General features: G+C 55.0%; 1 protein-coding gene across 1 annotated transcript; it reads right to left on the minus strand.

Moving 5' to 3' along the window:
• Positions 1–4,259: 4,259 nt before the first annotated feature.
• On the minus strand, positions 4,260–5,040 carry RAMP1 (receptor activity modifying protein 1). Its single transcript, XM_040450338.1, has one exon. The coding sequence runs from the start codon at positions 5,038–5,040 to the stop codon at positions 4,705–4,707; it is 336 nt and encodes a 111-aa protein (XP_040306272.1). The 3' UTR covers positions 4,260–4,704.
• Positions 5,041–15,969: the final 10,929 nt, after the last annotated feature.

Raw genomic sequence — 15,969 nt, forward strand, 5'->3', positions numbered from 1 at the left:
TGTGAGTTCGAGCCCCGCGTCAGGCTCTGGGCTGATGGCTCGGAGCCTGGAGCCTGTTTCAGATTCTGTGTCTCCCTCTCTCTCTGCCCCTCCCCCGTTCATGCTCTGTCTCTCTCTGTCCCAAAAATAAATAAAACGTTGAAAAAAAAAATTAAAAAAAAAAAACGGAGGACATTCTGCACCATGAGGCAGCATGCATGAACCCTGAAGACAGTATGCTAAATGAAACAAGCCAGTCACAGAAAGACAAATACCGCGGGCATCCGCCTATACGAGCTCTCTAGAATAGTTACATTCATAGAAGCAGAGGGTGGAATGGTGGTTGCCAGGTTCTGGGTAGCGGGGTGTGGGGGAGGGAGGTCGCTAATCCATGGGCATAAGGTCTCATTGAGGCAGCTGATCCGCTCCAGAACCCTGCTGCCTACGGCCCACGGTACTGAATCGTACTCTTAAAAATGTGCTAAGAGGGGGCGCCTGGGTGGCACAGTCGGTTAAGCGTCCGACTTCAGCCAGGTCACGATCTCGCGGTCCGTGGGTTCGAGCCCCGCGTCGGGCTCTGGGCTGATGGCCAGAGCCTGGAGCCTGTTTCCGATTCTGTGTCTCCCTCTCTCTCTGCCCCTCCCCCGTTCATGCTCTGTCTCTCTCTGTCCCCAAAATAAATAAAAAACGTTGAAAAAAAAATTAAAAAAAAAATGTGCTAAGAGGGTAGACCTTACGTTAAACGTTCTCACAACAATAAAACAACAACAAAAAACTAGAAAAAAAAATTGTCTCTAAAGTCCAAACGCAATTTTTGTGCACTTTTTAAATTTTTTTTTTTCAACGTTTATTTATTTTTGGGACAGAGAGAGACAGAGCATGAACGGGGAAGGGGCAGAGAGAGAGGGAGACACAGAATCGGAAACAGGCTCCAGGCTCTGAGCCATCAGCCCAGAGCCTGACGCGGGGCTCAAACTCCCGGACCGCGAGATCGTGACCTGGCTGAAGTCGGACGCTTATCCGACTGCGCCACCCAGGTGCCCCAATTTTTGTGCACTTTAATACACGTTTCATAACCCCCCTCCCCAAATACTTAAAACTGTCGTTCTGTTCTCTTCCATTGGCTGGGGTCATTTAATTTTATTTCATTTTTTTAAAGTTTTATTTATTTTGAGACAGAGAGAGAGTGAGGGAAGGGGAAGAGAGAGAATCCCAAGCAGGCTCTGCACTGATAGCATGGAGCCTGATGAGGGGCTTGAACCCATGAACCGGGAGATCGTGACCTGAGCTGAAGTCAGCCGTTTAACCGACGGAGCCCCGCAGGCGCCCCAAGTGGGGTAACTTTAAAGTAGTAACACTGTTCAGCGTTGCACTGTCTGTAGAGTATTTTCATAATAGCAACTGCCAGGCCCCACCTACTGCTCTGAGACCCATCGCGGCCTTAGCGCAAGGTGTGATAGGACTCCTGTCAGCCACGCTGGCACAGGGACCCCCACGGCCTTGCACCACCTTGACCTTCCTTACCAGGCTTCCCTCCCTGGCGACACCACGACCGCCTGCACCCAAACTCCCGTCCTGGCAACTCGGAAAACCCGGACTAAGACGCCTCCCTGAGTTACCCCAGTACCCCTGGCGGGAGATGTTGCCATCATCCCCATTTCCTGGATGAGGACATTGAGGCAGAGAGCAGTGGGGCGTCGGGGGGACAGGGAGGAAGGTGGTTCGCTCCTTGAGGCCGAGCTCGGCCTTTTCTGTCAAGTTTCAGGGTAATTGTCTCTTCACGGCTATGATGCCAGGAAACACGCTTTTCGAAGTTTTAAAATAGGCGCACTGTCGTTTTTCCAGAACATCCCACATTCTGAACTTGAGCACACTTGGTGAAACCTTTCAGAGTAGACCTGTTAGATTGAAGCGCTCTGAAAACAGTCTCCCACAAAACACCATCCTCTGGTTTTCAGAGACCAACTCCCTCTAGTCTCTTTCCTTTTTAAAGTTTTTTATTAGAAAAAATATTTACTTACTTTGAGAGAGAGAGAGAGTGCGCACCAGCAGGGGAGGGGCAGAGAGGAGAGACAGAATCCCAAGCAGGCTCCACACCAGCAGCACAGAGCCCGACGTGGGCCTCGAACTCACAAACCGTGAGATCAGGACCTGAGCCGAGATCAAGAGCTGGACGCTTAACCGACTGAGCCACCCGGGCGCCCCTCAGTCTGCTTCCTTTGAATGTGACAATGGTCACGAGGGGCCTCACGTTAAGACGTGAACAAGTGGCCTGCTGTCCCGTGAAAGGTTACTTTTCTTGATCCAAACTGAAAAGTCTTACCAACCTGTGGCCACTGGTAGAGCACAAGTGAGCACCGCCTGGAGAAGGCGCAAGGCAGCATCTCCACGAAAATGCAACCCCCCCCGACCCCCCACCACCGCGACACCGGGCCCCGTGCAACAGAACCAGGTGCGACTCTTCAGCGACGCGACGTAAGACTGGAGTGACTCCTGTCCGAGAGTAGCCATGTTTGTGAGCCCACACGCACAGCACAGCCACACCGGCCCACGCCACACACCATACCCCACGCACGCCTCAGGCTGGCCAAGCGCTTGGGAACAAGGGAGGGCCTTGTCTTGAAGATGCCACAGCCCTAAAGCTGATTCTGGAAGGATTCTTCACTCAGCCCCGGTGGAGCCCTGGGGCTCCATGGGGCCCCGACCACCCGTAGGGGCTTGAGGATGATGGGGCTGCCTGGGAGCTGGGGGCCCGGGTCCCTGCCGCCAGGGGTATGACCTCGGACGAGAGGGCTTCGTTGAAAATGACCCCGGAAGCAGCAGTGGAGGGAGCAGGCCCCGTGGGCCAGCCAAGCCGGCACCTTCAGCAGGTGCACGTATAACCAATATGTGAGGAAAGACCAGCGAGGTCAGGCTGGGGGCTGCCCTCTTCCCCGCGGCCCGTGTCACCTTTGCTCTCAGGGGACGATGTTTACGAAGACAGACTCCAGCCCACAACTCCCACTCCCGGCCACCTTCCGCTCCTGAGACGGCGCCCGTAGCCGAGACCCGCGGAAGCCTGGGCCCTCGGCCCCGAGCTCTTCCCCCACCTGCTTCCTTTCCTGGGTCCTGAACCGTAACCACTCGTGCCACAGCGTCCTCGGGCAGAACCCAGGGATGCATAGAGACAATTGCCCGTTTCCTTCCAGCTCGCATGGCCCCAAGTCTCTGACCCGTGAAGGTGGAGGAAGCGAGGACCGAACACGGCAGCCTGACCAGCCCCTCCCCGAGGCCCTGGGGTGTGGACCCCGGGGTCTCTGTTGGTTCTTGAGGCGATCGCCCTGTCGTTAGGACCGCCTGGGCTTCTTTCCTGTAAGGCACGACCACGCTGTAGCCAGGGCGCCCGTGGTTCGGCGCAGAAGCGAGAGAAGCCCCATCAGGGAACCGTCTGTGACGCCTCTGCACGCTGGGGGCCTGCCCGTGATGGGAGCACCTTTGCAGGGCCAGCAGGTGCCCAGGAAGAGGCTGGGGGGGGGGGGGGGGTCTGAGTTACCCAAGGGGGCTGTCGAGGGTCGGGTCTGCTCAGCTGAGTGGGGTGGTGGGTGACCCCGTGTGCTCGTGGTACGCTAATGCCGAATATTCCAGAAGGTAATGGCGTTGGGCCCCTGCGTAAGGGCAGGCTGGCCAGCAGGGCAGAGGGAGAGGCAGAGTCTGGGGGGTGATGGGCGTGACATCCCGTCAGTCTGAACTCAGAGGTCTGAACTCAGAAGACATCAGGGAGGAACACTGTGGAAGCTCCCTGCGGGCATTCAGAACCTTCGGGAAGGTGGCTGTAAGCAACTGTGAACGGAAAAGCAGCAGCCGCCTGGAGGGGCGCACTGGGGTGTAATGGCCGGTACAGCCCCGGGGCGCAGAATGCAAGTGGGTATCTGGACCTGAGGAGGCATCTCTTAGGAGGGGCCTCAGCAAAAACTGAACACACCCGGCCTCCTCCTGTCTGCGAACAGCCGTCCTCTGAGCCAGCGGTTGGGGTGGGGGTGGGGGTGGGGCGGGGGCCTCAGAGGCCCACGGGAGCATCTTCAGGGCACACAGCGCCTCGCCACCATCATCCCCACAAAGGCCCCTGTGACCGAAGGGGAATCCGAAGGGGTTAGTGTTCCTCCCACCTTTCTACTCTCAGCGGTCCATACCCCGAAATAACGATGCTCCCCAAATTCGAGGACATCCTTTTTCATTTTTTAAAATATTTATTTTTGAGAGACGAGAGAGAGCCAGAGCAGGAGCGGGGCAGGGTCAGAGAGCGGGAGACACAGAATCCCAAGCAGGCTCCAGGCTCCGAGCTGTCAGCACAGGGCCCGACGCGGGGCTCGAACTCAGGAACCGTGAGATCATGACCTGAAGTCCGACTGAGCACCCGGGCGCCCCCTTGAGGACATCCTTTGAATCACAAGCCACTTATCCCCAGTTCGGCGGGAGGTTGGAACGTCAGGAGACAGAGGTCCGAACCCTCCCCGGAAATCATGACAATTAGGCTCCCGCTCCCTCCTGGCATCTGGGGTCCCCACCTGGGTCGCTTCGAACTCCAGCCAGGGGGCTTTCAGGTTAACGCCTGCGCCACGGCCATTCCGAAATCCTGTTAGCTCTTCCTGGGGGACAAAACAAGGGATCTGGGGCCTACTCTGCCATCAAGGGCGCCCGAAGCTCTGGCCAGTCGCCCCCCCCCCCCCCCCCCCCCAGACTGCAGGCCTACACGACGCCCTCCGGACGCTTGCTCCTCCAGACCACCAGCGCCGTCACAAGCAGCGTCACCAGGACGGGCACCGCGATGAAGGGGCAGAGGATGCTTCGGGGCGGGTCCCGCACAGCCCGGCCGGAGACGGGGCAGTTCCTGAAGTAGTGCCGGTGGACGGCCACAAAGAACTTGTCCACGGCCGCATTCGGCCAGAAGCAGCCCAGCTGGTCCGCCACGTGCCTGGTGCAGTCAGTGAGCACTTTGTAGCTCCTGCGGGTGCAAAAGCGGCTCATTAGCCCCCGCGCGGGCAGAGGCCCGAGGCAGGATCCGGCCGGGGCTCTTCGCCTCATCGCCCCCCCCCCCCCCCCCCCCCCCCCGGCGCCGAGCAGCCCTGGGGGTCCTCCCCCGGCCCGGCTCCAGGAGAAGAAGGCCCTGTGGGGGCTCCCGGATGTCCTGCAGGCGCCCACGCCCTGGAAGGCGGGCTGGGGCTCGGGGACGTCCCTCCTCGCTTCTGGGATTCCAGGGACCGGGACGCACCTGCCGGGGCGGCCTACGAGGGGGGCCGTTCCGACGGCGGCCTGGCTCAAGAAGCCGTCAGGGCACAAACCCGCAGCCCCTCCAGCGCCTCGCTGTCCCCTCCCCCAGGCAGGCCACCCAGCCTGGAAGGCGGGGCTCCCCACCGGGACTGGTCCCCCAGCACCCCCCTCCCCCCCTGCCGCTGGAGCCTCCCGGAGCGTTCATCACCTTTCATGGTGCAGAGCCACATCTTAATTTTATTCATTGGGTGGAAATGCTGAGGACAGGGATCTGGTCTGTTTTGTTCACCTCTGCAGTCCCAGTGCCTAGAAGGGTACTTGGGACGTGGCAGGCGTGAGTCGGCTGTTTGGTCCTTTTTTTATTGTGGTAAAATAGAAATCATGTTTGCTTGTTTGGGGTTTTTTGTTTTTTGTTTTTTTGTTTTGTTGTGGTTTTTTTTTGCTATTTTAACCGTTTAAAAAGTTTTATCTAGGGGCGCCTGGGTGGCGCAGTCGGTTAAGCGTCCGACTTCAGCCGGGTCACGATCTCGCGGTCCGTGAGTTCGAGCCCCGCGTCGGGCTCTGGGCTGACGGCTCGGAGCCTGGAGCCTGTTTCCGATTCTGTGTCTCCCTCTCTCTCTGCCCCTCCCCCGTTCATGCTCTGTCTCTCTCTGTCCCAAAAATAAATAAAAACGTTGAAAAAAAAATTAAAAAAAAAAGTTTTATCTATTACTTTTTTTGACAGAGAGAGAAAGAGAGAGCATCCCAAGCAGGCTCTGCACTGTTAGCATAGAGCTCGACGTGGGGCTGAATCCCACAAACTGTGAGCTCGTGACCTGAGCTGAAACCAAGAGTCGGATGCTTAACCAGCTGAGCCACCCGGGCACCCCAAGTAAATTACTTTTTAATAAATGAAGATTGAAATTGGGGGATATTAAAATGCGGTTTCCAGAAGATGAGTCCCTTCTGCTTCTACTTAGCAGGTAGAAAGTTGTAAAACAAACAAACAGACAAAAAATCCCAAAACAACAACAACAACAAAAGCCAAAGAAACCACAAAACCCTATGTTTTCTGGAGTCCGTCCGAGAGTAGAGACCACAAACCAACGAAGTAACTTGTTTCAGGGACCGTCCCGCCTGGGGCAGAGCACGGGAACAACGGACATGAGAAGAAACCCACGACTGACAGACTGCAAAGACCAACTAAGCCTAGAAGGTCAGTCTGGAATTCCTGGGGCCCCAGACACCCCGGTGGTTTTGTGACTCCCCACTTTTTTCCCACGAGGCTCCGGCCGGTGCTCGTGAGAAAGATTAGCGGCAGGCAGGGGACTGGCTGTCCCTTGGGGCCAGGCACAAACACTGCACGTTTCTTGAATACTTCTCAGGTAAGAATCGACAGCCCGTGACCCCTGCAGGAAGAGTGGCTGATGGCGAGGAACAGACCGCAGCCCTTCCCGCTTTCCCAGACCCTCCCCGCCTGGGGAGCAAACGCCCTCAGCGGCCGAGGGAGGGACCGCACAGCCTGCCGGTGCCAGGGCACAGGAGAGACGCACTAGGGCTGACAGAGGAAGACGAAAGACTCTTCCCCCTCGGGAGAGCGGGCCTGGGATCCTGCATGATACCAAACAGAGGGGCAGGGATCTCCCAGCCAAGACCCCACGGACCCAGGGCAGCGTTGGGCCACCACAGGGAGCGGCCCGAAGGCGTGTGGCCTGTCTGAGCTGAGGCTCTGTCCCCAGCATAGAACCGCAAGCAGCCACTGTCTGCTACCTGGACAAGGTGGAGAGAGACCGGCTCAGGCGTGCAGGGCGGGACACCGCCCTGAGGAAGATTCACCGGCCCCCGCTGGGACCGCAAGGCGGTGGCAGCCATTGCTACAGGTACGGAGGCCTGTGGTGCTCTGAAAGTGACCACGGCGGCCACAAACCCCAGACCCGGCTCGGTTCCTGACAGGATGGACTCCAACCCCACACCAACAGCCTGGCGGGAGAGGGTGACCCACTGCCAGAGACGAACACTAGTCGCCTCCGTCTCTGATGTTCTCTCCACGAATGTTCCGTATTCAGATACGAAGTTACGAACTTTTCACTCAGAAGCAACAAAACCCAAGCAACGCGTTGCCAAGAGACAAAACAATGAACAGAATCAGACTCACTGATGACCTAGATGTTGAAACTATTATGCAGGGACTTCGAGGAGATGATCACGACACGGGGTCTAGGTGAGCGATCAGATAATCTACACCCACAGAGCCTTGTAGCAGAGACGTGAAGCTGTAAGAAAGCTAGAGAGAAATGCTAGAAATAAAATGAAACCTGTGTCAGAGAGAATTCCCTTGATGGGCTCATTAGCAGGTCCGGCATCTGAGGAATGAGTGAGTGAGCCTGAAGGCAGGTCAGTAGGAATTTCCCCAAACCGAGACACAGAAAGAAAAAACAGAGCATCCCTGTGGCGAGTTAAAAACACTATCAACGTTATATCAAGTCCAACTTGTAATCTGAGTCCCCAGGAGGAGGAGAAGGAATGGGGCGGAAAAAGTATTTGAAGAGATAATGGCTGAAAAGCTTCCCAGAACAGTGAGATATCCGTCTGCCAATCCAAGAAGGTCAGAGAACCTCAAACAGGGCAAAAAGCAAAACAGCAAATAAAGAACCACACAGACCCATCGGTCAAACAAGCATCTGAAAACCAAAGATAAAGAAAAAACTTCCAAGAAAAAAAATCCTAGAGTCTGCCAGAGAAAAAAGACACTTACAACAGAGCAATGGCAGGGTCTCAGCAGACATTTTACAAGAGACTGTGCAGGCCAGGGACAATGGGGTGGCTAACGGTGGGGAACACAGCCCCGTCTGTCCAGAGTCCCATACCCAGCAAAAGTAGCTTTCACACATGAAGTTGCCAATAAAGACTTTCTCAGAAACAAAAAGAAGCTGAGAGAGAATTCATTGCCAGGCCTGTGCTTTAAGAAATGTTAGTTTTTCTTTTTTTTTTTTTTTTTAATTTTTAATGTTTATTTATACTTGAGATAGAGAGAGAGAGGGAGAGAATGAGCAGGGAAGGGGCAGAGAGAGGAAGCCACAGAATCCGAAGCGGGCTCCAGGCTCCGAGCTGTCAGCACAGAGCCTGATGCGGGGCTCAAACTCACGGACCGCGAGATCATGACCTGAGCTGAAGTCGGACGCTCAACTGACGGAGCCCCCCAGGCGCCCCAGAAATGTTAGTTTTTCATTCAGAGGAGTATAACAGATGCAGTAAATGGATACCGTCAAAATGAAGATGTTTAAAGATCCTTTTCTGAACTTTCTGACTTTTGAGCTAGAAATCCAATCGACGCTGGGAAAGGCTGGGGTGTGTCCAGCAGCCAAGCACCCCTCCACCGCGGCGCCTGTTATGTGGTCTCCAAATCGCTGAGTCACTGCCCCGAGTGCACTGGGACCGCGGGCCCTCCTCGGTCCGCGTGGGGGGGCTGGGAGGGTGGGGCCCCAGGAGGGACACAGCGGGCCGAGGTGGCAGCAGCTGGCGTGTGTGGGACCCGTGCCCGACGGGGTGTGCGGTCTTCCCAAGAGAACAAGGACTCGTGTTTCAAGTCAAAACAGAAGTGGAGAGAGCCACAGGAAGTCATGACAGGCTGGGTCTCACGGTGAGAAGAAATGAATCAGCACGTATCAGGTGCCTGGCCCACGGTAAGTGCTGAATGTGGCAGGTGTTGTGAAAGCCCAAAGTCCAGCCTTCTGAGCTGGGTGTCGATCAGCTACGGGGACACGCGTCACAAGCACTGGTTTGGACGACCTGTCTTCTCCCCTGTCTCAGACCCACCAAGCCCCCCAGTAGTTTCTGGGGTTCGGCAGGACAGACACGCCGTCCTAAACGTTGCTCCCCCTTCTCTGTGCCTGGGGGTGGGGCGGGGACACCCCCAGGAAGAGGTATTGCCACCCCTGGGCCGGCCAACCAGGAGAGGGAGGAGCCCCTGACCCAAGAGATGAGACCCTACAGACCCCACGTGGAGGCCACGCGGAGGCTGAGCGCCAGGGGTGGGCTATTCTGGGATCAGGCACTTTCTCCTTGAAATGTTATCTTCCAGTTTGCAAAGCCATCGTCGTCTAAAAATATCTCCAACATGCAGTCAGCCGTCCACATCCTGTTTATTTATACAGAAGTGACAGCTGAAACTTTCAATAAATATTTGGAGCCCTGTCAGCAAGGGGGTGATAAGAGAATTCCCCTCAGAGTGTAGACATTCTTCTCTTCAGAAGAACACAGTACGGACTGAAGGGCCCAAAATAATCATGAAAAATATTCTCGCCTTAACCCTCTATTTTCAGTCCTCACATAACCAAACAGTTATCGTGTGTGTGTGTGTGTGTGTGTGTGTATGTGTGTGTGTGTGTGTGTGTGTGTGGCAAGGACTTTCTATTTTGGGCCTTTAAGCAAACTTTGCTTGGAATGTTCCTGAACACGATGGTGGGAGTTTCCAATATGTCTGGGTCCCAAGTCAAGGCTCCCGGCACCAAGACTTATGATTGTTTCCTCGCTGGCAAGAAGGCTGATGCCCACTCCTGCCCCAGGCAAGGTGTCTGCTCTGGGGACACTGTGGTCACTGGTGTCCCCCAGGTAGCCCTGACTGGTCCTGATGTGGAGTATCTGAGCTGGGGCCCTGGCACCCCAAGACCTGGATTCAAATCCCAGCCCCGCCGCCTATCCCGAGTAATCCTGGGATCGCCTTCCCCCTATCCGGGCGAGCCCTGGCCTCCTTATATGCAAATGAAGACACCACTTGGCAGGGTTACTGGGCAGATCAAGTGAAATGAGGTCAAGGGCCCCACATACAGCAGGTGCTCAATAAGTGGATGTTACCTCATCCCTTCCTTCTGAACAACTGGCGTGTGGCTTATAAAGTAGTCCCTTCTTGTTCTACAAACCTGAACAAAAGCAGACCAGGCCACCTGAGTCTAAGCCTCCGAAATCCGAGGAGGAACCACTTTTGGACTTAGGTTCACTTTATCTGCATCAATAGCTTCACCCATCCACCCGGGACCACGCGCCCCTCCCCCCACACCGTGGGTTCCCGCAGCCCCATGCACCTGCCGTGGGGAGCAGCAGCTGGGGGTGAATGTGACTGCCCCGCGCTGGCCCAACGGGCCTGTCAAAATGCTTGATGACACGGCGGGGAGGCTCTCGGATAGCTGGCGAGGCGGGCAGGTGGGTGTGAGACCCAGAGCCGTACCCATGACGCTTTTGGCTAAACAGCCCTTCTGGAAATACAAATGACTAATACACAGCCCAGAAAAATGTTTAACCCCGCTCTTAAGAAAAACAAAGAGGGGCGCCTGGGTGCCTTAGTCGGTTTAGCGTCCAACTTCGGCTCGGGTCATGATCTCGTGGTCTGTGAATTCAAGCCCGCGTCTCAGAGCCTGGAGCCTGCTTCGGAGTCTGTCTCTCCCTCTCTCTCTGCTCCTCCCCTGCTCACACTCTCTCTCTCTCAAAAATAAATAAACATTAAAAAAAAAATTAAAAAAAAAGAAAGAAAGAAAAACAAAGAAGTGAATGTCCAAATTTAAAAATAACGCTTGGCGCTGGGGAAGGTACCGTGAGATGACGCAGGTCCTTGTGTCATTGCTAACAGAAGACAAACCGGTAAACATTTTCCCGAAAAGCGATTCAGCGATATGCGCCAATAACCTCACAAGTGTGGATGCCCTTTGGCCCAGTATTTCTCTCCTGGGAATTATCTGAAATTAATAACATAAAATGTAGACAAAAGTAGTGTAAGAAGATGTTCACGGCGAATTTCTAATTATGGAAAACAGCCAACAACGGGACTGCCAGGAAAGAACCGGCTTCTAAAAGCCTCCCCGCTCTCTGCACCTCCCCCTTCAGGCTCGCAGCCCTGGGTGCCTAACCCTGCCCCACCAGCCACCTCCAGGCCCCTCCAGTTCCAGCAGGCCCCCTGCAGGAGGGGCAAGGCCACTAGATGGAGCCCCTCCTGGGGACCTCCTCTCTGTGGTCTCCTCCCCTGGGGACGCTTCTCCCGCCTGTCAGCTCCTCCCGTGCAGTCACATCCCCCAGGACCCCCCATCCGGGCTCCTGAGGCTTCCCCTCCATCGCCTGGAGCGACCTCGCCCGCCCGGAGAGGCTCCCCGGTCCCCCCCACCTCCCTTGGTCGGAGGGAGGGGCGTCCACACTCCGCAGACCCCTTGCTGTGACCCTCCCACCCCCATCGGAAGCTGGGTCCCGTCCACATCCAGCTGTCACCACACCTGGCTTCCAGGTTGCCCGTGCCCCCAGCTCCAGCTCCCAGCCCCTGGGAGCCCTTGCCCAGCCCCTGAGTTGTCATGGACTTCTCCCCACCTCCTCCAGGCGTGTCCCTGCCCTCCTGTGGCCCTGTCACTGTGTCCAGGAGTAGGCAGCAGTGACTTGTCTCGGTGGGTTATTGTGACCCACCTTGCTAATAATAGCGTCCACCTTCCTTCACAATTCGGGCCAGAGGCCTTGGCCTCCCTGCACCCCTTCTCTTCGACTCCACCCAGCTTGGTCAGGGGCGGCCATCAAATCCCTCCCTCTTCTCCTCTCCTCTGCACCCCTGCGCTCAGTCCATGATTGGCTGTCTCACCCCTGCCCTCCTCCTGACCTCCAGCCCACTATCCGCATCTTTGCACCTTCCTCGTGCTGAATTCAAAAGCCTTCACGTAGCCCCCACCCTCGGCCATGTCCTCTCCTTCTCACCGGCCACAGGCCAGCTACACTGGCTGGTGCTTCTGCCTCAGGATCTTTGCACACGCTGCTCCTTCTCCGCGGAAGGCTCTTAACCCCATCTTCACCAGGCCAACTCTGCTCCTCCTTCGAATGTCACTTCCTCAAAAAGGCCTTTTTTTGATGCTTCAACCTCATTCGGCTTCCTGGTAAAGTGGGGTTTCCTTCATAGATGTCTTACTTTGTCCTTGTACTTTAATTCACATGATGATTCACTCGCTCTTGGTCTCAACAACTAGCCTGCAGGCACCATGGGGGGATGGGGACAGTGTAAGAAGACCAAATCCCACTTACCCTGTTGACAGAGTCACCTCAGGGGCAAAGGGGAGCCAAAGCTGAAGGAAGAGAGGGTATGGAACAGGAGGCCAGCAGGAGGGGTGCCCACGGCACAGCCCACTCACACGGAGGCAGCAGTATGAGAGCCCCGTGGTGTACAGATCACTTACAGGTGCCGGCGGCACAAGCCAGAGTCAACCACGCCTTCACGTTGGGGACTCTTTTTAAAAAATATTTTTTAAATGTTTATTTATTTCTGAGACAGAGACGGAGCACGAGCATGGGAGGGGCAGGGAGAGAGAGAGGGAGACACAGAATCCAAAGCAGGGTCCGGGCTCCGAGCTGTCAGCACAGAGCCCGACACGGGGCTCGAACTCACGCACTGTGACATCATGACCTGAGCCGAAGTCGGACGCTTAACCAACTGAGCCACCCAGGCGCCCCTAGTTTTTGAGAGAGAGACCGAGAGACAGAGCACGAGTGGGGGAGGGGCAGAGAGAGAAGGAGACACAGAATCCGAAGCGGGCTCCAGGCTCCGGGCTGTCAGCACAGAGCCCAACGTGGGGCTCGAACTCACAGGCCGTGAGATCATGACCTGAGCTGAAGTCGGTTGCTCAATCGACTGAGCCACCCAGGCACCCCTACGCTAGGGACCTTAACACCCCTTTCGGGGCTAAGCAAATTAAAACCAGTACCAAGTGAAGAAGCCTGACTCAGGGACTGCATGTGAAGTTTCTAGTCTACAGTCAACAAGCTTTTTAAGTCCACGGACTCTATTTAGGCAGCAAAGAAAAACAACAAATTCCCAAAGTGGAAACTCTAAGTCAGTATTCTTTGACTACAATATTAAAAACTAGAAATTAGTAAGAAAAGGGTAAATTAAAAAAAACCCCAAAGTCTCTAGAAATGAAAGGGCATGCATATAACTTTGAAGTCAAACAAGAACTTAATTAGATCAGACACTATTAAGAAAACAATGGCGTGCTACGTGTAAAAATTAAGGGGATGGAGGCCAAACTGAATTATGAGAAAAATCCACTGTTGTAAACTATCTTATTACTACACAAAATGATATGAAAATACGTGAAGTCTCCAAATCAAGGCATTTTAAAATTTAATTTTATTATTATTATTATTATTATTATTTTAACATTTATTTATTTTTGAGAGAGAGGGAGAGAGAGCACGAACAGGGGAGAAGGAGAGACAGAGGGAGACACAGAATATGAAGCAAGCTCCAGGCTCCGAGCTGTCAGCACAGAGCCTGACGCGGGGCTCGAACCCACAAACCGTGACATCATGACCTGAGCCGAAGTGGGACGCTGAACCGACTGAGCCACCCAGGCGCCCCAAGACATTTTTTAAAAGAACAACAAAATAAAACTTTCCAAAGGGCAAATAATTCAAATGCACTCATAATTGTTAAAAAGTAATATTTAGTGATATTTTAAGAAGTAAAACGAATACGTAAGTTCAATAGCTGATTCTTTAGAAAACAATGAAACCAGACATATTTCTGGATTATATAGTCTGGAAAAAAAAAGAGGGAAAACATCAATATACAAAACCACCGGAAGGAGATTACCCAAAGTATAGGAGAGTAACGTACAAAAAAATGTATGTTACAGTTTGGGAAATCCTTGAGTTGGCATGCTTTTTGGGAAACTACAAATGACCAAACAGAGGCTTAAAAGATAAAAAATCTGAGAAGAATGAAAAATGTTATTAGAGAATTACTTCCACAAAATGTGCTGGACTCAGGTAATTCTTTCAAATTCTCGGGATCACAGAGGCGCACACTGAGTTCCCCCGTTCTTTTACAGCGTTAGCAAATCCTGATCCCGGTCCTCTTACGACGGCCTGCCCACGTGCCCTGGAGCCACAGATGTCCTCTACGTTCACTTATCGATGACACAGAAGTACCACGGAGGATGTTTGCAGATTCAAGCCAGTCCTACAGAGCACCTTAAGGCCACGTTCATTTCGGGAATGCTTCAAACTTAGCATAAAATCACACTTCAACGTGTCCAAGGAAAGGGACACGCAGCTGTTCCAATACAAGCTGAGAAGGCATTTGATAAGACTCAACATTCGTTTCTGATGGAAAAGAAACCACCTTGTAAACCTTGACAAACAGGTTCTTTTCTCAAGGTGATAAAAACCTCCCCAAACCGAGGGCAGAGGGCACGCATCATCACATCATCGTATGATTGGAACCCTAGGGGCATTTTCATCACAGGCAGGAATCCTTGCCTTCATTCTTAGCTGGTCAGGCCTGTCTTCTCCCTTGTGGTTTCCGCCTTTCGTGTGGGGGCCCCTACCCAAGACTTCGAAGTCACGTGGAGCCTTTCCGAAGCAGGGAGGGGCTGGGGCCACTTCCTCTGGTGACAGAAAGCCACGCGGTGACCCGGCCTGCCCTAGGCTGCGCCAGGCGTGGAGTGAGGATGCCAGGCCAGCTCGTCTCTACAAGGGGCCTCTGACCACGGACAGGAGGGGCCAGCGGCCTTGGCGGTGGCTAAGCAAGTCCTCGTGCTGTACTTTTCCCGCAGACCCACGCACGAGCCGGCTGGGAGGCCGGCCTTCCGGCCTGGAGGAAGCACAGGACTGGGCATCTTTTGTTTTTCTTGCCGCTGCAGGGACGCAGAAGGACGTCTTGGTCACTGATTTAAAACATTTCACTGGCACCGGCCTGGGAACGTGTGCTGGGCTGGGGGGGGGGGGGTCCTGGGGGGGGGGAATGCTGAGTCAACGGAGCCCCTGGAACTCACTCCACACGCCTGGGGTTTGCAGCCGGAGGCGGGAAGGTGGGTGCTAGACCATCGAGCCCTCCCTCGGCCAGTTAACTCAGACAGATCCGAGCGAACCAGGCCAGACCAACGAGGCCAAGCGCTAGAAGTCGTGCCTCCCTGCTGGCCCAGGGCTGACCCGCCAGGGTGCTCGGACACAGAAGGCTTTGACATTAGTGGCTACCGTTGCACGCAAATGCGTACCTTGAGATGAATTTTTCCGAGGCTCCTACGACAGTGTAACTCCTTAGTAGAACAGGGACCCCGCCCATGTTGGCAAACGCATTACCCTAGGGGGCACAGGGGACCGGCAGCGCCATCGCTGCCTGAGACTCCCAGCACGCTGCCGCGTGCCCACGCTGTGAGGTTTGCAGCAACGCTCCGGTCCACACAGCACGCAAACGCCTCGACAGGCCGCCCAGGAAAGCCCGCTGAACGGTGGAGGCAAATCCCACGTCACATCTCTGATGCCAGCTCCCTGGCTAAACCGAACCCCCCTGACCAGCGGGCACTGGCTGAGCCAGGTGGACAGATGCCATTTTCTCAGGAAAGACAGAACAGGACTGAGCAGAGAACAAAGAGCCTCGGGAGGGTTCCAGGGAAGAGGGGGACACATGGAAACCGGCCGGGGTTTTCTCTGCTGGCTACGAGGCAACAGTTTTCCAGAAATACCCGCGGCCCATCCAGGGCGTGCGTCAGCAGACGGGGCTCGGGGGGGGCCTGGAAGGACCCCGCCGCTCTTGGGCTGTGGAAAACAAGACACGGGACAGCCCTCTGTGGCTTCCTCTGGCCACCGCGCCGCCTTCCCACCCCGCTGGGCTCTGGGCTTCTCTTCTCCTGGCCTGAAGCCTGCCTCTCCCCTCCCCTGAGACACCCCACGATGGGGAAGCGAAAGACAGGCTTCTGGGGGCATTTCACGTCAGTTCTCGGGCGTTGGCCTGGGAAGCTGCTG

This window comes from Herpailurus yagouaroundi, unplaced genomic scaffold (genome assembly GCF_014898765.1).
Source record: "Herpailurus yagouaroundi ecotype Mexico unplaced genomic scaffold, PumYag 202, whole genome shotgun sequence".
In the NCBI taxonomy this organism is placed as follows: Eukaryota; Metazoa; Chordata; class Mammalia; order Carnivora; family Felidae; genus Herpailurus; species Herpailurus yagouaroundi.

Excerpts from the sequence above, each read along its gene's own strand:
- RAMP1 (XM_040450338.1), bottom strand. The coding sequence starts at position 5,040 with ATGAGGCGAAGAGCCCCGGCCGGATCCTGCCTCGGGCCTCTGCCCGCG.